The sequence below is a fragment of the Brettanomyces bruxellensis genome, chromosome 8 (genome assembly GCF_011074885.1).
Source record: "Brettanomyces bruxellensis chromosome 8, complete sequence".
Lineage (NCBI taxonomy): Eukaryota > Fungi > Ascomycota > Pichiomycetes > Pichiales > Pichiaceae > Brettanomyces > Brettanomyces bruxellensis.
The window spans coordinates 185,257-208,422 of record NC_054689.1 but is presented as its reverse complement, the minus strand read 5'-3'; the positions used below and the strand labels follow the sequence as shown (position 1 = coordinate 208,422).

At 47.9% G+C, this 23,166-nt stretch overlaps 11 protein-coding genes across 11 annotated transcripts; 6 read left to right on the top strand and 5 right to left on the bottom strand.

The window, feature by feature from the left end:
- Positions 1–407: 407 nt before the first annotated feature.
- Positions 408–1,445, top strand: BRETT_000311 (uncharacterized protein; the record flags this gene model as incomplete). The annotated part of the gene is made up of 1 exon (XM_041278880.1): positions 408–1,445. The coding sequence occupies one exon, from the start codon at positions 408–410 to the stop codon at positions 1,443–1,445; it is 1,038 nt and encodes a 345-aa protein (XP_041137094.1).
- Positions 1,446–2,513: 1,068 nt separating this feature from the next.
- On the top strand, positions 2,514–5,540 carry BRETT_000310 (uncharacterized protein; the record flags this gene model as incomplete). The annotated part of the gene is made up of 1 exon (XM_041278879.1): positions 2,514–5,540. The coding sequence occupies one exon, from the start codon at positions 2,514–2,516 to the stop codon at positions 5,538–5,540; it is 3,027 nt and encodes a 1,008-aa protein (XP_041137093.1).
- A 76-nt stretch (positions 5,541–5,616) lies between these two features.
- On the bottom strand, positions 5,617–7,308 carry BRETT_000309 (uncharacterized protein; the record flags this gene model as incomplete). Its single annotated transcript, XM_041278878.1, has 1 exon — positions 5,617–7,308. The coding sequence occupies one exon, from the start codon at positions 7,306–7,308 to the stop codon at positions 5,617–5,619; it is 1,692 nt and encodes a 563-aa protein (XP_041137092.1).
- A 154-nt stretch (positions 7,309–7,462) lies between these two features.
- On the bottom strand, positions 7,463–10,912 carry BRETT_000308 (uncharacterized protein; the record flags this gene model as incomplete). The annotated part of the gene is made up of 3 exons (XM_041278877.1): positions 7,463–8,368; positions 8,395–8,806; positions 8,832–10,912. 3 exons carry the CDS (start codon positions 10,910–10,912, stop codon positions 7,463–7,465), a joined length of 3,399 nt encoding a protein of 1,132 aa, XP_041137091.1.
- Positions 10,913–11,168: 256 nt separating this feature from the next.
- On the top strand, positions 11,169–11,490 carry BRETT_000307 (uncharacterized protein; the record flags this gene model as incomplete). Its single annotated transcript, XM_041278876.1, has 2 exons — positions 11,169–11,218; positions 11,337–11,490. 2 exons carry the CDS (start codon positions 11,169–11,171, stop codon positions 11,488–11,490), a joined length of 204 nt encoding a protein of 67 aa, XP_041137090.1.
- Positions 11,491–11,663: 173 nt separating this feature from the next.
- Positions 11,664–13,436, bottom strand: BRETT_000306 (uncharacterized protein; the record flags this gene model as incomplete). The annotated part of the gene is made up of 1 exon (XM_041278875.1): positions 11,664–13,436. One exon carries the CDS (start codon positions 13,434–13,436, stop codon positions 11,664–11,666), a length of 1,773 nt encoding a protein of 590 aa, XP_041137089.1.
- Positions 13,437–14,693: 1,257 nt separating this feature from the next.
- BRETT_000305 (uncharacterized protein) lies at positions 14,694–16,412 on the top strand (the record flags this gene model as incomplete). Its single annotated transcript, XM_041278874.1, has 1 exon — positions 14,694–16,412. The coding sequence occupies one exon, from the start codon at positions 14,694–14,696 to the stop codon at positions 16,410–16,412; it is 1,719 nt and encodes a 572-aa protein (XP_041137088.1).
- A 945-nt stretch (positions 16,413–17,357) lies between these two features.
- Positions 17,358–18,146, top strand: BRETT_000304 (uncharacterized protein; the record flags this gene model as incomplete). The annotated part of the gene is made up of 1 exon (XM_041278873.1): positions 17,358–18,146. One exon carries the CDS (start codon positions 17,358–17,360, stop codon positions 18,144–18,146), a length of 789 nt encoding a protein of 262 aa, XP_041137087.1.
- A 275-nt stretch (positions 18,147–18,421) lies between these two features.
- BRETT_000303 (uncharacterized protein) lies at positions 18,422–19,198 on the bottom strand (the record flags this gene model as incomplete). Its single annotated transcript, XM_041278872.1, has 1 exon — positions 18,422–19,198. The coding sequence occupies one exon, from the start codon at positions 19,196–19,198 to the stop codon at positions 18,422–18,424; it is 777 nt and encodes a 258-aa protein (XP_041137086.1).
- Positions 19,199–19,589: 391 nt separating this feature from the next.
- On the top strand, positions 19,590–21,959 carry BRETT_000302 (uncharacterized protein; the record flags this gene model as incomplete). Its single annotated transcript, XM_041278871.1, has 1 exon — positions 19,590–21,959. One exon carries the CDS (start codon positions 19,590–19,592, stop codon positions 21,957–21,959), a length of 2,370 nt encoding a protein of 789 aa, XP_041137085.1.
- Positions 21,960–22,291: 332 nt separating this feature from the next.
- On the bottom strand, positions 22,292–22,762 carry BRETT_000301 (uncharacterized protein; the record flags this gene model as incomplete). The annotated part of the gene is made up of 1 exon (XM_041278870.1): positions 22,292–22,762. The coding sequence occupies one exon, from the start codon at positions 22,760–22,762 to the stop codon at positions 22,292–22,294; it is 471 nt and encodes a 156-aa protein (XP_041137084.1).
- Positions 22,763–23,166: the final 404 nt, after the last annotated feature.

The following is a 23,166-nucleotide window of genomic DNA, read 5'->3' as shown; positions in this document are numbered from 1 at the left end:
TATGAGTCTTTTGGTACCTAGAGCGTAAATTTAAATTTTTACCGAGAACGCCTCCAATGTGCGCGAATCGGCAATCCAGAATAGAAACACGTAGGCTATAGAAATCCGAGTCGGGTAAATCTCTGGCCGCGCTCCAGAATTTGAGTCAGTCTGTTGCATGTATATAATCCCACTTAATTTTTCAACGGGGCACCATTTCTGTAGAAGTAGATAGACACCAATTGGGAGCCAATTTGTTCCATCTGTATTCATTTCAAGTGCTTTTCAAGCCCCCTTTTTTGCTTGTTGTTGTTCATTTACATCAGATTTACATACGCAACACTTTGGGCAAATTCCCGGCAGTTATTATTCAAGTATCTCACCTCCTGTTTAGATCTAGATAGAGCATAATACAATTACAGTATATAATGACTGAGAGGAAAGATAACGTTCTTCTCATAGGAATGGGTGCAGTGGGAAGCATTGCCGCTTACGCACTCACGTGCAGCGGAAAATCCACAGTTACATGTGTTGTGAGATCACATTATGACCTGATGGTGACCAAAGGTCTAAAGATCGACTCATGTGATTACGGTCAGAATGATGGATTCAAGCCTGATCACGTGGAAAAAACGGCTGGTGAGGCCATGAAGAAGCACGGTCCGTTCGATTACGTTGTAATTGCGATGAAAAACATCCCCGATGTGTCGCCAATTGAAAATATAGCTGCTGAGTGCTATGATGAAAAAACGGCATTTGTCCTCTTGCAGAACGGCATTTGGATAGACAAGCCTTTTTTCAAGAGGTTTCCGAAAGCTTTCTTGATATCTGGTGTAAGCATGATCGGCGCAGTGCTGTACACAGACACTGTTAAGCAGATGGGCCCTGATTTTGTCACATTTGGTCCATTTCTCAATAAAAACCTACCGGAGGAGTTGCAGATCGCGAGGTGCAAAAGGTTCGTTGAACTTTATGGCAACGAGCACAATGATGCGAGGTATGCTTTCAACGTGAAGGAGACCAGGTGGAAGAAGTTGGTGTACAACTCGGCCATGAACACCACCTGTGCAGTTACAGGTGTCGATTCTGGACGTTTGGATCTTTTCGGTGGATCTGACAGTCTCGTGATTCCAGCCATGAAGGAAGTCATTGCAATAGCGAAAGCAGATGGTGTTGTAATCGAGGACTCCATTATTCCATACATGTTGAAAGGCGGAGGTGGCGTCTACTACCCACCTTCGATGCTTGTAGATGTGAGAAAGGGTAACTATACTGAATACAGGACGATCATAGCCAATGTTGTCAAAATAGCAAATTACTACAAGGTTCCGGCACCAACGTTGACAATTTTGGGCAATATTCTTCATATTATGCAGATGAGTACTATGGAAAAGAAGGGTAGGTTTGTTTTACCCAAAGAGAGGCCTCCTAGAGAGGATCATTACCAGATCCAGTTTTTAGATTGACAGTTGCCATTATGCACTTTAAACATATTCCAGCAGAATAATGGTGTTAAAAACGGTACTGCAGCAACAGGCATTAGCATATTCGTCTTTGGCGCACGACCTTAAATACCAGTTGTAACATTCTAAAGTATTTATCACATGCACTAAAAGCCGGCCTAATATGCTGGTGTACTGTAATTGAGTGCAGTGTAATTTAACCGACAAATGCCTATCCTTACATTGTTACGGACCCTTCCTAACTGTTCATTCTCCGATATGCTGAGGCGAAGTAAGCGTATGTTTCAGCCGAATGTGTGGATGTTCATTCTTGAATTTTCTCTACCGGTAAGTTTTTTCCTACTTACAGCAGCATGAAAATGTCATTGAGTGTATTATTAATCTTGCAATTTCAGGCTTAAGCAGATTACCTGACGGCAATAAAGAAAATATAAAAGAAATACTTGAGTCACATCTGAAAATTTCAGGGCCCTGAGTAATCTGTAAATTCCGCTGGACTCAACACACAAATTGCTTTTTCTTACATGGTACATTTTCTAAGATTAATCTACAGTCCATTTTGAGTGAGAGCACATTCGGAATTGGTTGGGTACATTGACCAAACGAGAATAGGGTGTGTTCCATTCAGGAAGTAGCGGGCGTGTCCATTCAGAAAGAAGCGGGCCGAAATGTGGAAAACAATAGCATGCTTAAAATTCAATACGTGATCTAATGATGTAACTGACTGCTCCCCTTCAACGTACCACAGATCGGCAAGGACAATGTGCGCTAATTTTTTTACTATTGTGAGTGTGTCAATGTTTTCTACCTACATGAGGATTTTTTTTTGTCCGTTTTTTTATTTTTTATTTATTTATTTTTTTCACGTTAACGCGCGTACGCACACCGTTGATTTATTTACTTCATCGCATGAACTCAGTGGAGAGGTATATCTGGAGAGCAGTACTTTTGGTTGAGATTATTGAACGGCATCACATAAGCTTAAACTAACATTAAAGGGTTCAGAAAGCCAAAGACAGAAGTCGAAAGGAGTGAAATAGTTGGCAATTGCATATCTGTGACGTAGTGGCCATGGAGAAACCAACAAGTACACGGCGATCTGGCAAACAGTATGCCGAAGTTTCACCCCTCGAGTATCTAGAATTTTCATCAAAGTTGCAGTGGACCTCGGGGGCTCGCTCTGGTAGCAGCAGGCAAAGAAAAGTGGATGGTGAATCTGCTTTGGGCATAAGTTCAGGCATGAGGTCAAGAGCAAATTCAAGTAACACAAATTTAAACTACACACCAACAACCTTGACGGTTGGAAGCAAGAGCAGAAACTGCAGCCGGCAGAGCTTGGCCAGTATTACATCAACAGAGACAACTTCGACGGTTGGAAGTTTATTGTCGAAGCTTCGCTTGAACGAAAACGGAGATGAGGAAGGGTCTGGTCGTATTAGCAGCCCGATATTAGAAGATGACGAGTTGACGGCGGAAACTGAGAGTGCATTCTCTCGTAAGGGCAGCAGGGAGAGTAAGGGCAGCCGGCAGAGCAAGGGTGTTTACCTGAGGTCGGACGGGCGATCGACGGCCTGCGAGAGTGTTCCAGCGGGAGCTATAGCGATTCCTGCGAGTCGGTTTCGGTCTCTGAGGCCAGTTTTCGAATCTCTGAAAAAGAAGGAACTCGAGGACAGTGCGGCAAGGTCGGCAATGGCGATGGGGAACAAGATAGGGACAGTGGAGAACGAGCTGCCGATATATAACAGTGCGGAGGACGTGCAGTCGATCCATGTTCACCCGTTCCGACTCAGCGAGTCGAGTATGGACAGTCTTTCTACAGCAGGCGGGTCGAATCGAAGCAGCGACGTAGATTCGGTTGCAAAGAACGCTGCAGACGTCGAGTCGACCGACTCGTGCTACAGCTCGAGCACAGACAGAAGCTGGAGACACAGCTACCGGAGTGTGGAAGTGATGAACGGTAATGTGGACAGCAGGGACGATATTGAGACCATCGACGGCAGCAGATTCGACAGCGAGACGCCGAAGGTGAGTCCGAGGAAGTCCAAGGCTGTGAGCATATCCATGAAGAAGGCCGCAGGGGTCCACGTGGTCAAGACTGACGTTTTACAGCATCCATCTGTGACTCCCCACCAGAAACCCAGGAAGATGTACGTTCACGTTCATTCGTTCTCGAACCCGGTCGATACAACTACCGTGAGGGAGTCATACGACTCGATGCAGTCTATAACACCTCTCAGTAAAACTTTCCACCACCGGTTCTACCATGCAACGGCCCCAAGTCCTGTGACAAATGAGGAATCGCCAGATTCGAACTGGGGGATGCCACTGGGCAGCTACCCTGTCCATTCGGCCACAGAACGCCCAGAAATCTACCCTGCTCCTCCCATGATGAGGACGCCGTCGAGATCGCGGTCTTTTTCGAGTGGCGATGCCGAGTTCAGGGCCCGGACTGTGTTGAAAAATGCGAAGAGACAGAGAGAGATCGTCCAGTACTGCGAGCAGCCGGGCCCAGAACCCCTACCGGGTACCGGGAGTCCTGCTGGGATGAATTTTGACACGTTGTCGGCATTGCCGACGCACTCCGGGCCAGTATTGGTCGAACACATGCCTGCATCCATGCGTCGTGTCTCGCTTGAGGTGCAGGAGCCGGCTGTTTGTTCCAGGAACAGCAACAGGGATGTTTGTCCGTCTTCTCCAAGACCGGAGGTCCCACTGCCGCGGCAGGTGAGTCTGAAGAAGCTAAGGGGGGAGAAGGGAAATGAATGGAAGGGGAATGAAGGGAAGAGGAATGAAGGGAAGGGGAATGAAGGAAATGAAAATGAATGGAAAGGAAATGAAGGAAATGAAAATCAGCAAAAAGTAAATCAGGAAGCAGATTACAAACATCACAAACATCACCATCGCCACCACACTCATGCCTACAGGGAGCTCGTCAAAGCCAGCACCACGCAGTGCTCGATGCAGACAATGGCCTCGTCCAATACCACAAAGAGCACCCCCAACCCACTCAGAGCCTCCTGTGACATCACGCAAAGCACAAACACCACCCGGAAGTCGTCGACGTCGTCGTCGTCATCGTCTGCAAAACGTGTTTTAAGGAATAACACATCTTCGTCCGGCCTCTCGACGGAGTCGGCCTCGCTACCATCGTCCACCTCCGTATCTTCAGCATCCCCGTTAGAGCCGGCACCACAGAAGCTGGCTCCGATCAGCATCCCCTCGTCTCCTCCCTTGCGGGCACACACGCATGCCCGGATCAGGTCCACGTCGAGTTTCACCACAAAGCCACTTCCGCCCCAGCAGGAGTCGCCGATATGGAAGATCCGTGATTCGTTGCATCTGGATACCGGGTGTTTCCCAAGGGGCCAGGTGGGAAACTCTGTTGGAGTTCCAGGCTCGGCAAGAAGCAGCATTTCCGGCAGCTTCTCGGCCAACTCGCCTCATACGCCCTCTGCGTTGCAAACCAGCTTTTCCGCCGATACACGGGACACAGGTACACGTTCTGGAAGCTTCCAGCAACCGGCATCGGCTCTCACGGCAGAATCCAGAGTGTCCATGGCCATCGCGTTGCGGAAATCAGGAAACAGCCGAGAGGCCACTCACCAGCTGCGGATCGCGGCTTCCCAGGGAAATATAGAGGCCATGTTTTTGTATGGGCTCTCCTTGCGGTACGGGTACGGGGTTCCGATCCAGGAGAGAGAGTCCTTTCTCTGGATATGCGACTCGGCAAACATCATTCCGGACACCAGCTACAACTTCGAGGTTTCGCCAAAGAGGATCTTGAAACAGCTGGCACAGCCCGGCAGTGCACTAACTCCGCAAGAGCCGCAGACCTCTGTCTACTTCGAGATTGGCCAGGCGTATCTGCACGGCTGGGGCTGTGCTGTCAGCAGGCGGCAGGCGTTGCAGTTCTTCGAACTTTCTGGAAGCCTTGGGTACACGGATGCGATGTGTGAGGCTGGCAAGATGTGGACGAGCAAAAAGCTAAATGGAGAGAGGCGGGATCTCGCCAGGGCAGCGACCTGGTTCCGGCTTGCCGAGAAGTGCGGTGCCGAGCTTTTAGGTAGCAGATGGTTCCACAAGAAGAGATACGATTAGAGGCGGGCAATCCAGCCTACAGGTTTGCGTTATATATATATTACTACGTAGGTGTGTACTAGGAGCTTAATGTATATTACGCCAGTCTTTCTCTGTGTACTTCGACGCTTTTACGGACGTTGAAGCCGTTCCGGAGCAGCACGCCGATCTCTTCTAGCTGCAGAGAGCCCAATTCAGGATATGTGAGGTAGACTGCGATGCCGGAGAGTGCAGTTACGGCGGCGTAGAGGAGGAAGGTGCCTGGCGGTGTAAGGATGTGCATGAGCGTGAGAAAGGACGCGGAGACGACTGTTGACCCGAACCAGTTGGTGGCAGTGGCAAAGGCGGATCCGAGGCCCCGGACCGACTGCGGAAACATCTCCGATTGCTGCCAGGGAACAACTCCGAGGCCGGAGGCATAGGCGGCGACGAATCCGATCAAGGAGAGAACTGTAAAGGTGGAGGTTGTAGGAATGAGTGTAAACTTTGCTATAGGATTGACTGTAGGCTTTACTATGGGCTCCACTTTCGGCTCCACTGTAAGCTGCATACTTGCTTGCAAAACATCAACATCGATGCCCAGAAAAGCAACAGCACACAGTATCTGGAAGACACACACAGCAGGCATCGTAAAAAGTAGCATGCGTCTTCTTCCCACCCTGTCGATGGTAAGGAACGCCAGCCCGGTGAATATAAAGTTGGTTGCAGCAACCAGGCAGCTGGCAGTGGCGGAGTTTGCAAAGCCCAGCATCTTGAAGATTGTCGCTGCGAAGTACATGACTGCATTGAAGCCAACGAACTGCTGGGCAGCCTGGAGTCCACAGGCTATAAAGAGGGCTCTTTGATTGGATGGAGAGCCCAGCAACAGCCTCGTGGAGGTGAGTAAACTGCCAAAAAAGCCCGTGCTCGACGGCTGCTCGGAATTCAAGGCAGACAATTCCTCGATGCTGCCGTCTATGAGTTCGCCGGACGAACGTGTGTACACCTGCCTTAGAACACGCTCCGCCTCGGCAAAGCGGCCCGCCTTGATGAGGTACCTCGGGGTGTCGGGCAGAAGCAAGACTGTGATGAGCTGGACACAGCAGGGAAGAAGTGAGAGCAAGATGGTGTACCTCCAGCCGGAATTCACCCGCTGGAAAAACGCCCCTGCCCCGTACGCGACCAGCTGGCCAGCAGTGATTGCCAGGCAGTTGACAGTGACTAGCCTGCCTCTGTACTTGCGAGGAGAGAGCTCTGAAATGTAGAGAGGTGCGATGAGCGATCCGAAGCCGATTCCAAGGCCCATGATGAGCCTTCCGGCTACCATGGGGGTTAGGTTGGATGCCGTGAACTGCAAAATGCCGCCGGCACCGAAAAGAACGTCGCATGTGACCACGGTTGCACGTCGGCCGAAGTAGTCTGCGAGAGGCCCGGCGAGAAAAGATGCGAAAAATGCTCCGATGGAGGCTCCAGACGTGATCCACTCCTGGTTCTCGATTGTCAAGGGGGTACCGCCTAGATCTGATCGGATTGACACGAGCACAGATGACACGTATCCTGTGTCGTAACCGAAGAGGAATCCGGAGATGGATGCGACGAATGTGAGGATTATGACCAAACGCGACGGGGTTTTCACCTGTGCTTCCAGGATTGCTGAGGACGATGTGCTTGAGACAGAGGGGGCCAGCCTGGCACTGCCTTGTGCGGAGACTGAGTCGGATGACGGTGTGGGGTTATGTCTCAAGCTGGAAATACTGGTGTAGAGGGGTTTTTTGGCGGCAAAGAGAGGAGACGATGAATTGGGTAGCATGGTTGAGGAAATCCATGATAGAAGAGAAAAGATGAGGATGACAGAACATACGATGCATCAGACTAGTGGATGTAAATTCCATCTTATGTTACTATAATAAAAATTATATTCCAAATACATAAAGATTTGATCTGTAGACGCCGAAAATACTTCCTCAGTACCAGTCGAAGTCCGACGCGTCGATCGACGCGCCTGCCTTGGCCGGGGCCTTCTTCTGTCTCCTCTCCCCATAAACCACGCTCGCCTCGTCATCTATACTCGCGAGACAGCAGCTCATGGCCAAGTTGCCCTTGGTGAGACGACCGCGGAACTCGTCGCACAGGCTCTGGAGTTCTACCTGGGCCATAGGGCTTCTCTCGCGGTAGTTGGACCCGTAGAATGCAAAGAGACCATCCTTGATCCACTTGATCTGCGGGTCGCCGAGGGCCGCGACGGCGTCGGAACGGGGGCCAGACCACAGGTCGCACAAGGCGGCGTGGATGCGGTCCCTGGAAACGCCGAAGAACACGTCGGAGATGGCGATGGCGTTGGCTGGGGCAGGCGCGTCGATCGACGCGTCGCTGGAAGCTGCCGCCTGCAGAGTGTACGTTTTCTGGCGGAGGGCGGCCCGGTGGTGCTCGATGGCATCCACGCGGCGAGACACGGCGAGGGCGTCGCTGAGGGAGATGCGAGGCCTGTGGGAGGAGGCTGTGGCATTGAGGAAGACGGACCGTTTGGGTTCCGGGTCCTGGGACTCGGAAAACACGCCATAGGACTGGGCAAGCTCGTGGATGAAGCGTCTTTGGAGGGTCTTCATGGGGCGGAAGTGGTAGGAGGAGGGCCCCTTGGACGTGGAGAGGCGTGAGATGAGGTCGGTGAAGATTTTCTGGATGCTGGAGCACCAGACGGGTTGTTTGGCGTAGAGCTGGAGGACGAAGTCGGAGTATGTTGAAGTTGCGAGGGAGTGTTTGGAGAGGAGGAGTGGGGAGGGAGATGAAGGTGAAGATGAAGAAGAGGCAGAGGTTGGCTCGCCTAGTCCCAAAGCCGCATACATCAACTTGTTACGCTTCTCGCGGACGCACTCGTCGTCGCAGGGGAGGGATTTACCGCTGGAGATGGCGTGGCAGGGCAGGTTGGCGGACCTCCGGCCGCAGGGGCAGTGGGAGAGCACAGGGACACGGCAGGGGAAGCGGTCCGGGTCGCAGGGCGAGCCCCCGTGGCACTTGCGGTGGCAGGCGTGGCCACAGGGGAGCGTTCTACCGCATTGCTGGGAGCAGGTGGCCGCGGAGGACTCGCAGTGGCCCGGTGGGTGGCACACGCGGCGGCAGTGGTGGACGCCACAGGGGAGTAGCAGGCCACAGGGCCGGCCACAGGAGACCGTCTTCTGGGAGCAGAGCACACGGGGTACCGGGATGTGGCGGTGGCAGGGGCAGGGCCGTGTAACGAGGGCGGTGCATGGCGGACAGGCGACGTTGTCCGGGTGGCAGTGGTGGGGTGGAGCCCGGTGGCCACACGGGAGCTGCCTGGTGCAGGGGTAGGGGCACACGGGGAGCTTTTTGCCGCAGCGTACCGGGGCAGGCACCACGGTGCGGCCGCATGCACACACTAGGTCCACGCTGGACGACTCCAGGCACACCGGGCAGGGCCCCGCGTGGCACCGGGCGTGGCACGTGTGCAGGCCGCAGGCCAGGGTCCGGCCACACTCCCGGGTGCACACGTGGGCCGGCTCGATGGCCCCCAAATCTACCGGGGAGGCCGGGCTGAGGGCCCCGTGGCGGATATCGCGGGCCCGCTGCCGCTCACGCCGGAGGGCCGCCTGCTCGAAGGGGCAGCACCGGGCACCACACACGTGGCGGCGGCAGCTGAGCCGGGCCATGCACCGGTGGTGGCACACCGGGCGGTACCCCGTCTGGGCCAGCCGGCACGCCACCGCGTACTCCTCCCGGCCACACCGGCACGCCAGGTCCACCACCCCGTAGCACGGGGCACACGGGCCCTCGTGGCACCGCCAGTAGCACCGGTGCACGCCGCACGCCAGCAGCCGGCCACACACGCCGCCGCACGTGGCCACCGGGTCCGTGCACCGGGTCCGCGGCCGGGACCCTAGCTCCTCCAGCGTCTTCTTGCCACACGGACACCTTGTCACCGCCCGGGGGCTCCGCGGGCACTCGTGGCCACCGGGGCCCTCCCACGGGTGGCAATCCCGCGTACACCGGTGCACCTTGCACGAGAGCAGGGCGTTGCAGGTCTGGTTGCACGAGAATCCGGCGATGGGAGGGGTAGTAGAGGTAGAGCTAGTATTATTAGTACTAGTAGTATTAGTAGGAATAGTACTAGTGGTAGAAGTATCATTATTAGTACTAGTGGTATTAGTACTATTACTATCAGTATTACTACCAGTGGTGTGTATAGTGCCGGTGGTAGTATTAGTGCTAGTAGTAGCAGTACTAGTAGTATCAGTAGGGGTGGTACTAATAGCTTTAGTAGAGGTACTACTAGTAGTATTAGTACTAGTATCAGTACTAGCGGTACTAGTCGTCTTACTAGCACTTGCAGTATCAGAATTAGTGATATTAGTACTAGTGGTATTAGTGGTATTAATACTTCTAGCAGTATCAGCACTAGTACCAGGATTACTAATACTCTTGGGTTTAGAAGTACCATCCACATTAGTATCAGTAATAGCACCTATTGCATCTTCCCTCACCCCACCGTACGCCGCCACCACGTCACAGCACGCCACAGTCCGGGTCTCGCGGCCGCAATAGCACGAGACCACCACGGGCACCCGGCAGGGCCCACATAGCCCCGCGTGGCATGTCCGCGGGCACCGGTGCACGCCACAGGGCATCAGGTCACCGCACACGGCCCCGCAGCTCCACCCCCGGCCGTATGGCGTCAGGCTGCACGGCACCTGCCGGGTCTCCCGCCCACAGTGGCACCGCATCACCGGGCCCATCGCCGTGCACCTCTCCGCGTGGGGCCCCGGGTGGCACTCCAGCGGGCACCCATGCACGCACCGGGCCAAAGCTGCCCCGCACGTCTGCCCACACGAGTGTGGCATCGGCCCGTTCTCCACTGGGTCAACCACCTTCCCACACCAGCACGTGTATCGCTTCGGCAGCCGGTGAATCCTCTCGTTGCACGCCGGGCAACGCCACGACCGGTCCTCCGCCGTGGATGAGCCCCGCATGGCCCAGTCCCGGATGCATTCCAGGTCAAACACCCGCGAGCACACCGGGCACGACCACACCCGCGACTCGCTGTCGATGTCCCCGGTGCAAATCATGCACGTGTACGTGCCCTTGTGTATTTCCGTGAGGATCCGCACTGCTAAGTCCGACAGGCCTTGGGGGAGGACGTAGTTATCCTCCAGGGGGAGTTTTGGCACTAAGGTTTTATCCTTACTATCTTTGCTCTCATTATCTTTACTGTCTTCACTCTCTTTATCTTTACTCTCTTTGCTCTCTTTATCTTTACTCTCTTTATCTTCACTCTCTTTATCTCTTCTCTCTTCCTTATTCTTCTTCTCCCTCTCTTCTACCCCTTCTTCACTCTCTTTCTTCTTCTCTTCATTAACTCGATTTTCTCTTCTCATTCCTCCATCAATGTTTTCACTGCTCATTTTGCCTATATTCCAAGTTGTCTTGCCTGCTAATGCTGTCTTTGCTCCTTTCCTCCCTACTTACCTCCAACCTGCATCCATGCGAAATTTTTCACTTGCCTAAAAATCATCCCAAAAGTTCACCTATCGCGACCCGCGACAACAAAAAAAAAAAAAAAAAAAATTAATTCTCTAAATTACTTCTCCACCTTTTCTCTACTTGCCTCCTTCATCCACCAATCATCTTCCGCTCACTCTATATATCCATCGCTACAAAATGGCAAAATCCCACCCACAACCGCATCTTGAAGAACCTTGGAAGGCACGGTAAGTAATAATTTTGAGATATAGTTTTTGCACTGTTCTTCGGCACTGAAATCTAAAACTCGTCGTACAAGATCATCTAAAGTTCATCCCCCAGATCACCCTACTAACACCCACACAGAGACGCCTGGAGATACCAGGGGGTATTTGCAAAGGGCCAACGATTAAAAGGAGCCCTTCCTGGCTTGGCAATTGGCTTTACCGCCTTCTTAGCCGTTAGCATATATGAGGACTACATAGCACCAAAGGTAGCCAAAAAGCCTGCAAAGGAGTGAGTGATCAGGCATTTCTTTCTTCTAGTGACCAGACATTTCTTTCTTCTAGTGATCAGGCATTCCTTGCTTCTGGTGAATGTCAGCTCCATCACTTACATACTACGCCATATTTATTATCTCAATGTTTATTTATTATTACCGTCGTTTATTATACTTGTACAAATAGCTACGTTTCATCTTCTCTCGGGCGACCGGTCACGCTCCCCCTGTCCCTTAGTCTCAATCCAGCAGCTGTAGTGGTATATCCGTCCCCTCTGCTTCACAGCATTCCTCCACACCCACTCGCCACTATCATCATCAAACACCCCCACGATCTTATCCCGGCATATCCCACACAACACCTCATTGTCCGAGTCGTCCGGGATCATCACCACATGCTTGTTCATCTCTTCCTCCGTTAAAGTCTTCTTTTCATTCACGCGGTTGTTCATCTGCACCCCAAGCTCGTAGTTATCATCCACCGCGCCCACAATCTCATCCTCCTGGAACTCTTCCCACTCCTTTTCGGGCAAGAACCACGTCCGGTTGTGAATCTGCTTCGAGAGTGTCTTGAGCTTTTTGTTCGTTCTGAAATGCCAGTCTAGATGTAGTGCCTTCTCCTTGGCTCCCTCGCTATCAGTTGCGAACCTCTTCGAGCAATTCGAGCACTGGTTGCTCTTGGCAGAATATATTAATGCAACCTCCGAGGCCGTTGGCTTATGTTTGCTGATGAAGTTCTGCTTCAACTCAAACCGTGCCAATATCACCGCTTTCGGCTCGTTCTGCGACACATTCATATTGCCACCGCCGGGGTTCGACCCGTGTGCATTTCCAGCCGCGCGCTTCCCGGAATCTTCGACTTTCTGGCCTTTTGACTTCCGCAGGATGTCTTTGAGAAACTCGAGGTTCTTCAACCCCAAGGCTGACGCCTGGTTTCCGGCATTGTTACCTGAATGCACACTATTTGGTGCTGGAACATGGCGTGACTGCACTGGTTGGCCCTGGCTTTGGCTCAAAAGCGTGTTCATCATGCTGAATAGTGCCTGTGCATTCGCATTGTTGAACTGGCCCTGGCTTTGCATGCCTTGCTGATGTTCTGGATGCGCCATCTGTCTGTTATCTGGCCTCGTTCGCAAGTTCAGAAGCCCTTGAAGCTGGTCTGTGCTGAATTGTGGCAACTGCTGTTGTTGTTGTTGCTGCTGTTGCTGACGTGCCTGCTCCCGTTGTTGCTGCTGTTGTCTTAGTTGCTGCTTTTTCCTAAATGCATCCATCCGCATCACCTCGTCCTCGCGAATTGACTGTAGCTGTTTTTTCGTAAAATCAAGCTGCTTCTGTGGAATCGGCGACGGGTTCCCGATTATCCGCCTCAACTGCTTTAATAGCTGGTATCTCTCCTTGCCCTTTGCATCGTTGGGCATCTGTAGCAGTCGGGAATTGACTAGATTGGTAAGATCATCTATTTCACGTAGAAGGCTAGTCTTTGTGGCCTTTCCGCTCGAAATATCAATCTGTCTTTGCTCCTCGGGAGGTCTATTGCATGCCGTTGCTTTGATAAGGAACTTGTCGACGAGCTCTATCTGATCCTCATCGAAAAGAGCAAGACCAGTTACTGCATTCGGTATCTTCCACGTCTTAAACAAGCGTATTAGCTTCACCCTCGTTGGATCGTCAACCAAAGAATACGCCTGCGTGAAGAGTTTGAATATGTTCGATCCAAAAAGTGATGGGTACGGAACTCCGACGTTCTTGCAGATGGAGTCTAGTAAGTAGAATGCATAGAGTTTCTGAGTTGGGATGGCTTTATTGATTCTTTTTTCCACAGCTTTCGTGATCTCCGATGCAGCTTCCGTATTCTCCTGTGCCAGCGTCGTTAGACTCTCTATAATTGGCCTTGAGTTCATCGTGAGGCTCGAAAGAGCATCATAGTAATCTTTCCCGATCTGTTCAGGAGATGTGTCTGTATCCATCTGTTTTTCTTTTGTCTTTTCTAACTTCTTCGTACTATACACCGATATTCTATAAATCCAAGCAACAGTAAAAGAAGCTCGATATATTTCACTGCCGGTAAGCTGCAGAGATGTAATTACGAATGAGCACGCAAAAGTAAAAAGCTAAAATAATCAAATAACAAAGCTTAGAAAATTAGAATTATATACACTGCAAGTGTCCACACTTTAAACACGGTACCTGTATTCAGCTTATCTATTGCCACAGGCGTACTTTTGAAGGTATAAGCACAGATACGTCAATGCTTTCGTTATATGTAGAGTTAACACTACGGGTAATAGTGCAGTTGGAGTTACACAAAAAAAAAAAAGTTGTGTTGGCCCTTTTTTTTTTTTTTTTTGCACTTCTTCTCTTGCATATATTCGGGCGGTGCTACCACATTCTGTCTGGACTCTGGCAGCTATGAGTATGAAGTGAGTGGTTTGGTGCAAATCGTTACCGGTCTATCGAACATTTGGCATTAACTGGTAGTAGTAAAAGTATTTTATGGCTTAATGCAGATATTAGCATTGTATTTTTTATCTTTGCTGACTACCTTCAGACGATATCTTAAGTCAAGCAGTGCTTCACATCTTATATATTTGTATCTCAAAATCAGCTGTCTTCCCGACATATTATTACATATTAATAGTTGAGTCTGGAAAGTATTTTCAAGTTTTCCTTCATATTATACGTATATTATGTCTCAATTTCTGTATGAACACCTCTCTGTAAATCACAAGCAATGACAGTCAAAATTCTTAAATCCATTTCCCTTTTCAGACAGATCGCATCTCACTGGAATTGTTTGCAGATGAAGAAATTTTTTTACACTTCACTCGCTCACAGGGACTGACTCTATAAAGGTGGCATCCCTTTTTGTTAAGTCCGTTTAAAGACGACAGTTCGGAGATTAAAATGTTCAGATTTCTTGGCCCATTTATCGAATAAACTGGGCATCGGAACAATCACTGTCTTTCCCTCGAATTAAAAACTAAAATGTTGATGGCAGTAAAATTTGCACTAAAGCTGCACGATTGTGGATCCGCGGAGTTAAACGTATACTCCGATATGCTGGGAACGGGAATTACTAATTGAAAGCATACATTTATTGATATATAAAAGGAAGTAATAACGACATGTAAGTGATAAATGAAGTAGAGATAGATAGATGAAGGAAAAGAAAGTACCTGCAACGCACTTCAGTATCTAATTTAATCAAAGCAAGAACCATTACGATGTTTTCAAAAATCGCAGAAATATATCAGAGGGGACGGACAATCGTTCCTGATAAGTACCGAAAGAAGCAGGTGGTGTATTTTCTAGTCTTGTTGGGATTAACGATGGATAACTTTAATGTCACTGGTGCTATGACTACTGAATATTCTATTGAGCAGATGTTCAATGTCACATCAACAACAGCTTCTTGGACATTATCTGCCTACGCTTTGACCCTTGGGTCTTTCATTATATTTTTTGGAAGGGTTGGAGATATGATCGGACCCCATAATGCTATTCTTTTAGGCTCTTCTGGATCTGCCGTCTTTTCATTATTAACAGCCGTTCCACAACCAAGTATAGTAGCTCTCATAGTATTCCGAGCTTTTCAAGGTATGTTTGCTGCAGCTTTAATGCCAGCTGGATATGCTATTGCTGCTAATTACTTCCACGGTGAACAATTAGGTATGGCCATACGATTTCTTGCTATAGTTTTAATCACTAGTTTTGGTGTCGGTACCATTGCCGGAGGTGCATTTTCCTTAACCAAGATTGGATATCAAGGATTCTTCTATTTTACTTGTGGAATTTCTACCTTCTGCTCTGTGACTCTTTACTTCCTTATAATTCCCGTTAAGGAATCCAAAGAAAAAAAGAACATGCACGTGAAGGATTTGGACTTCATAGGAGTGATTTTCTTTGTGGCAGGATTGCTCTTATTCATTTTTGGATTGACGGAAGCCGGAATTTCTTGGAATTCTCCAAAGGTGTATGTTACCATTCCAATTGGAGTGTTACTTGTTCTCACTATGTTGTTTTATGAAACTGTTTTCATGAGCCGATACAAGAAGAAATTTGAGCCAAAGGAAGCTGAAGCTGGTAATCACTCGAATCAATCTCTCTCCACCAGTGTTGAATCTGGTCCGGAAAAAGGATCGGTTACTGATTTAGAACTAGATTCTAATAGAGTTGCTCCTGGAGGAGGAAAAGGATGGTTGAAAAATACCCAGTTACTATTCCCAGCCGAGGTTTTTAAGATAACGAATTTCTTTCCTCTTATCATATCGCTATTCTCCCTTTACATTTCCTTCATTGACGTTCTCACATCTTTACTTCAGTATGATGTTTTAATTGCCGGTGATAGTACACTAATGGCATCTGTCAAATGTTTTCCAATGGCCGTCGCCACTTTGTGCAGTGCTCTCGTGTATAGTCCTAAGATCCCTAAAAAGCTCGGCTTCAATAATACCATAAGGTTGTGTGCTCTTGCTTGTTTGGGAGGATCATTTTTAATTTGGAGAACAGATTATAAAGTTGAAAATGAATACTGGAAGTATCATTTTGTTGCTTTAATCATAATGGGCTTCTTTTGCAATCTCTATTTCATGGTGTATTTAAACGCCATAATGTCAGAAACACCACTACATTTGCAAGGTGTTGTTTCTGGTATTTTCCAGACATCAGGCCAGGTTGGAGTTTCCATTGCCAGTGCCATATTATCCACAATCTTAGGACCTCTAGAAAAGCAACCCAGAGGATCTCCGGAGTTTGAAAACCAATTCCAAAAATTCCGGAATGGCTTCTGTATTTCCATTGCGGCATGTGGAATATTCTTTATTGCCTCATTATTCATCAAAGATTTAAAAGTTAATGTTGCTGAGCATGATGAACATGATGAGGAATCTACTGCTGGGACCTCTTTGGAAGTGGATGAGTCGATCATATCCCATAAGAAATGAACGCTTTCATTTCATTAGTTTTAATTAGCATTGTTATTTTCTTTTAAATAAATGCATGAATCTGCAGGCATTCTTTTGCATGCAACCATATGAATCTGCAGGCATTCTTATGCATGCAACCATATAAAAACTGTATTCAGAAATTTTGAAGGCTTGCAGCCTAAAGTAACCTTAAAGCAGAAAAGAGATTAAACTTGAAATTTGTCTAAACAATCGAATCATTTTAACTGGAGTCGAGCGACGCGTCGTCTGCTGTTGGAGAAATATGTATTCGAGAAAAAAGTCGATGTGGTGAAAAGTCCTATGGGTATGAGTTTGCCGGTTAGCACAGAAAAGCTAAAATGGAGCTCATCTACGCTGTCCATTTTTGTGGTGAGAACGTAAATTGGTATTTCAGATCATCTTTTTATATTTTGAGTAAATGAATGCTTACTTTTTCAGATTTGGTGTAAATAACAAAGGCTATTTCTCTTCTGATACTTTTCTCCGTTCATTAGGTAATCAAAGAAATCCTAGTGGGATGATATTTTTCATGTTCTTATGACTTCTCTGCGGTGTGTGCAGAGTATTCATTACCGTTTGCTTTTAATACCATTGTCAAATAAGACGTATTTGAGTTTACTGTAGCTTATTTTTGTATGAAAGCACCTTTGATAGCTTGTTTTATGATGCTTACATTGCTGCAGCCCCGAAATGTTTGTATGCTATTAGTATGTGGTTCAGTCATCTCGACGCATCATTGACTATTTTTTTCTCTCATGTGTGTCCCGATATTTTTTCCTTACTTTTTTTTTTCATCGAGATTTCTCTCCTTTCCCCACCACGAACTTCTTTCCACTTTTACCCTTCCCTACTTTGCATACTGAAATTTTAAGTTTGCAGATCAAGCTCACTTTGGCCTCATTTTAATAGATATATTTTAAAAACATAATCGGCATAGCAAAAATGCAGAAATCACTTACAAGACTCGTGCAGTTAGGACTGGCTTCAAGAAGGGCTTCCCAACGTCGGGTCGCTACACCTTCTAGTGTTCTTGGACTTTCACAATTCACCAGATCCCAGCTTGGATCCAGAGGCTTCTCCTGGAACACCAGCAAGCAATATTCAACATCAAAAGATGATTCTGAGAAGAAACCTGAGGAGAAGTCCCAGGAGAAAGGGAAACAGGAACCGAAGAAAAATGCCGAAAAAGACTCTGAAAAAGGTTTAAATCCAGACGTTGCAGCTCTATTGGAAAAGACCAAGGCAGATCTTGATAGCATACAAAAGCAGAATTCACAACTGAAGGACAGATATATGAGGGCAATTGCTGATTTCAGAAACCTCCAAGGTACAACGCAGAGAGAAATGCAAAAGGCAAGAGACTTTGCCTTGCAGAAATTCTCCAAGGACCTTATTGAGACCCTTGACAACTTTGACCATGCCATAGATGCTGTTAAGACTGAGGACTTGGGTTCGAATGCCGGATTGTCGACTTTCTATGACGGTGTGAAAATGACCAAGAACGTCTTTGAGAAGACTTTGCAAAAGCACGGCATTAAAAAGATCGACCCATTGGACAAGGAGTTCGATCCAAACCTTCATGAAGCTGTTTTCCAACTTGAGATGCCAAACAAGGAGCCTGGCACAGTCTTTTCTGTCCAGCAGCCCGGCTATGAGTTGAATGGAAGAGTGTTGAGAGCTGCGAAGGTTGGTGTCGCTAAAGCTCCCGAGGGTAAGGAGGAGAAGAAATGAAGATAGTCATGATATCTGTCTTTTAGTCTTCTTCTTTACGTTTATCGTTGATGATATTTGATTATGTCCTGTTTTTATTTGTTTTGGCGTCTTTTTTTTTACGACCTACATTGCTGTTTTTAATTTTTTGTTTACTTTCTGATGCCCACCGATTACACTTATTACATCTTGTCCTATATATACATCGTGTGCATTTATATAAAAAAACCAGCATCGTTAATATGCAATTAAGTAGCTTATATACATGCCCCTCTATGCAATATGTACAGGCCGAATTAAACAATGAATCTATAGTTATGAGGCTTAGGTTCGGCAAATGCTATCTTGAGCCTCCTATCGTGAAACTTCAAGTCTCTCGTCTTTAAGAGTGCCCTATATGCAGAGTTTGCGGAGCTAAATCGAACATATCCGTAACCTAGATTCTTTCTAGTAATTGGTGCTTTTGCAATTCCGCTCCTCAAAGCCTCGTACGGTGCAAACAACTTCAACAAATCCTCATTTGTCATTTCATAAGGCAGATTCTTAATATGTAGAATGTCGTATTTCTTTGATTTGATTCCCTCGTATCTCATTTCTGATTTCACCCTAGTAATTATGGGTTTGTTATGAAGAACCAACCCTTGCATCTCTATACTGGCCCTTTTTGCAAGCTCTGCCGTCTGAAAAATCATCGTTCCGTATCCTCTAGATTTCCCCGTCTTTGGATTTCGTGCAATACTTACTGAGACCACACCTCCTATCGGTTCAAATGCCTTCTTAACTTCACTTTCCTCTAGATCGAAAGCTAGTTTGCTCAGAACCAATTTATGATCGGCTCTGATTGCATTTTTATTAATCCTTGAGTCTTCATCTGGTTGAATTTTACCCTTTGTTGCGTTGCTTGTACTCTGTGCTTCAGGTGATTTCTTATCGTGGACTGTGTCGTCTTTATCTTGCTGATTAGTGCCTGTTCTTACGCTATTATCCACGCTGGCGATAAATCTTACTTTCAGAGGTCGATTTCGAGCAAAAAAACGCAAAATCGGCACGTATCTCTTTGTTATGGGAAGCATGATTGTTCCTGCGGAACAGCTAGACTATGTGAAGGCTTTTTCAATTCTATAGTATGTGTAAATATTCTGTATGGGGTGGGTCTCAGAAATACAACGATGAAAAAAAATAGAAATAAAAACAAAAATAAAATAGAAGATAAATATTGTGTGCACCATTATTTTCCCGCGCTCGCATCTTCAAACACACTAAAGACTGCAAGGTGTAAATATAGTATACAGAATTTCACAGTATTCATCCAAGAATTCGTGAAGCTGAAACTCACAGTCTTGAATTAAACAGCGGTAAAAAAGTTGCCCTCAAATCCGAGTGCTTTTTGTTCTGACAAGCTTGACATCATTTGCTTCAATTTCTTCTCATTTCGTTCCAGTACAAAAATAGACATTACATACAATGGCAGGACCCCCAGCTCCTCCACCACCCCCTCCTCCTCCTGCAGGTGGAATGGCAGCAGCACAGCCGACTTCCCAGGCTCTTCCCAAGATTACACCCGATAGAAACGCATTATTGAGTTCTATTAGAAAAGGAACTAGGTTAAAGAAGGCAGTTACCAATGATCGATCAGGACCAATCACAGGCGGCGGAGGTGTTATAAGTTCGAATACAGCATCGAGAAGCAATGCCTCATCGCATCTATCTGCACCAAAAGTCCCTACATTCGCACCACAGGCAAACCATAACTCCTCTGCCCCTTCACAAGTTGCACCAGCTGACAATTCAGTTGGCTCACAATTGGCAGGCATTCTAGCAGGTGGGATGCCGAAATTAAAGCATATTTCCCAAACTCCAAATGCATCATCGAAAGTGTACTCGGCACCGAAAGTTCCGTCCTTGCGACCCCAGAAAAAACTGCATAATGCATCTCCAGTTGCAAATGCAGGTGTTTCTAAGTTTTCTGTGCCATCCGTGCCATCTGTGCCAGCACCCCCTATAAATCGTCCTGCTATGCCTTCGCATGTACCTTCGCATGGAAATAATGCCATGCCGATTCCTGGAATGCCTACTCACAGGCCTCCAACCATCAGGAAGGCATTCAATTCAAAAGGAACTGCAGGAGAAACTGCTTCTAGAAATTCAAACAAGCCTGCTTTCAGAAATTCAGGAGAGACTGCTTTCAGAAATTCAAAAGGATCTTCTTCTACATCTTTCAATACCCCTCCAATTCCTGGTAATGCTCCTCCTATTCCTGGTAGTGTTCCTCCTATTCCTAGCAACGCACCCCCAATTCCTAGCAATGCACCCCCAATTCCTGGAAACGCGCCCCCAATTCCTGGAAGTGCACCTTCTTTGCCAAAACAACCGGGTATGGTATCCGGGCAGAAAACGACTACAAACGCACCACCGTTGCCAAGAAACGCCCCACCCGTTCCGCAAGCGTCATCTGCCATAGTTCGACAAAAGCAAGCAGGAGCCAGTCACAATACAGAAAAAGTGTCTTCTATACCTTCGGCACCGCCTGCACCGCCTGCACCGCCACTCCCAGCCACTTTAGCGCCACATGCTCCTTCTTCTTCACCTGCACCGCCACTCCCTTCATCTGCTGTGCCACACACTCCATCTGCACCGCCACTCCCTGCCTCATCCGCCCCACCGGCACCCCATCTGTCTTCAAGCAAAAATACTCCTCTCCGTTCTTCTAATAAACACAGAACAAAGCCTGTGCAGCTGCCGGCATCATCTTCTCCAGGTGCACTTCCTTTCCTTGCAGATATCAACAAACTAAGAGACGAGTCTCATGTTGTTGGCAGTGAGGATGTCGCTAAGATTTCTGCCAAAAGATCAAGTGCTCCAGATGCAGTCCCGGGCACAGCCTCAAACAGGGCTCCAAATCCAAGGGCTCCAAATTCAAGAGCTTCAAATGCTCAAAGAACTCCAAATGCTCAAAGCACAGCCTCGAGTACTCAGCCCAAAGAACCTGCAAATCCATTTCTTGCTGCCATCATGAACCGGCAGGAGCAGATCTCACATAAGGCCAGCAAGCCGGCAGGTGTGTCTGCTCCCACTATTCCGCATGTTCCTGCCCCGTCCGGTCCACCACCACTTCCTCACACCAGTTCTAGAAGATCATACGAGAAAAAAGCATCTGAGAGGTTGGATAATACTGCTGCAGAGAGGAATACAGCGATTGCACCGACTCTTCCATCTGCTGCAATTCCATCTTCTTCCATTCTTCCTTCTTCTTCTCACCTGCCTCCACCTTCTGCACCCCCTCCGGCATTTCCAGAATCAGCACCATCAATTCCAACAGTTGCCCCATCTGCACCCCCTCCTCTGGCTCCAATTAACCGCTCCAGGGCATCTTCTTTGGCCAACCAGCGGTCTAGATCCTCATCTAGCACTGCTGCATCCATGAGAAGCAAAAAAGCTCCTCCACCTCCTCCTCCAGGTGTTGCTCCCTCCATTTCCAGCACTCAACTCTACGCTGAAACACCTGAGGATAGACTTGAACAGCATCCAAAGCATAAGGTATTTGGATTTGGCGTCAAGCACACTTTTAAGACTGATGACTCGAGGATTAACTCGCAGCAAAACGTCGGCTCAGATTTGAGGAAGATCGATGTCTCTGCCTACACCATTTCGGGTTCAGGTGGAACAGGTTCTGCAGGCCACGTTTCTGGTGAGAAAATACAGATCGATGACTCCAGGTTTGCCTTTAATGGAAAAAACAATCTCCCCAAGCCTCGCCGCTTCTCGGGTAAGGTGAAGCTTTATCCGAGCGGCAGGGGAAGCTCTGTTCCACTTGATCTCGCACTTTTCCGGTGATATCTACTGCTGACTTGCTTGCGTCAAAATTCTTCTGCATTCCATTACTAGGAGCTGCTTCTTTAGGCAATACTTGGCACTTGTTTCTTAACTAGCTTGATGTTCATGGCATGTGCTCTTGTGCTCACACTCAGATACTTTACTGTTTGCGTAGCTCAAACACAATGTGGGTAGTTCTATATCAGCCTTAATGTGTTGTTGTCTAATGTGGAATTGTGCAAAGCTGTGCTTGTGTGCTACATGGCTCATGTGCTTTAGGCTCTTCCTGCTTTATAAACTATCTAGTACTATGTACATGCTCCCAAATCCTATTTACATAATCATGCATTCATCTAATCGCACTTTCCGTCCCCCCAGCCATCCTTCCATCTTTTCTTCCACAAGTTACAATCGAAATGTGGCTTTCCAAGCTTCTTGTTCACAGCATTGTGTGCATCGCAAAGCCATCTACCGAATTCATCCTGTGTCATCACCTTCGGCTCGTTGGCCTTTATATACTTTCTAAATCCTTTAGCGCAAAACCAGCAGGGATATATTTTAGAAAAAGTCTCCAGAAATGCCTTCATCTCCTTCTGCTGCTGTTCCGTGGCACTCTCCGGATATGTAGCTGCAACAGTATGTAAAAATGTCCATGTTGAACGCCCTAACTCTTCAACATCTGCCGGGCAGTCTTTTGGATACCCATCTGGAGCAAGTTCCTTGTCTGCTGTCGCAGTTAGACCTGCAATTGCTGATGCTGCCAATGCCTTATTGGCATGGGATGATTGCGTTTTTTCTCCTGTCGTTTCCTTTGCAGTGGCCATTCGGAAGTTTTTCAATGTGTTGCACGTTCGACAACTATACAAATTTCAAGGCCGATGAACCAATGATTAAAAAAGGTCCAAGTGGGCAGGTTAATGTTAGTATGTGGAAATTCTGATAATGAGAAACATTTCGATCCACGTCGGACAATTCTCTCCAAGAAACCCGATACTACTTACGGTTTGCCGTTTTCGTCGTATATAATCCTTCTGCCGTCGGAACCATATACAGGTTTACCTTCAGGTGCCGGATATCCATGTAAAGGAATGCCCATTGTTACACTTAGGGTATCTTTGTACGTGTGGGTCGATTTCAAATGCTCTGAAGAGCTAATTCTTAAATCAGGTGTTTAAGTAAGATCGGCAATGGAAAGAAGATCAGAGGTGCTAAACGAGCAATATGAAGA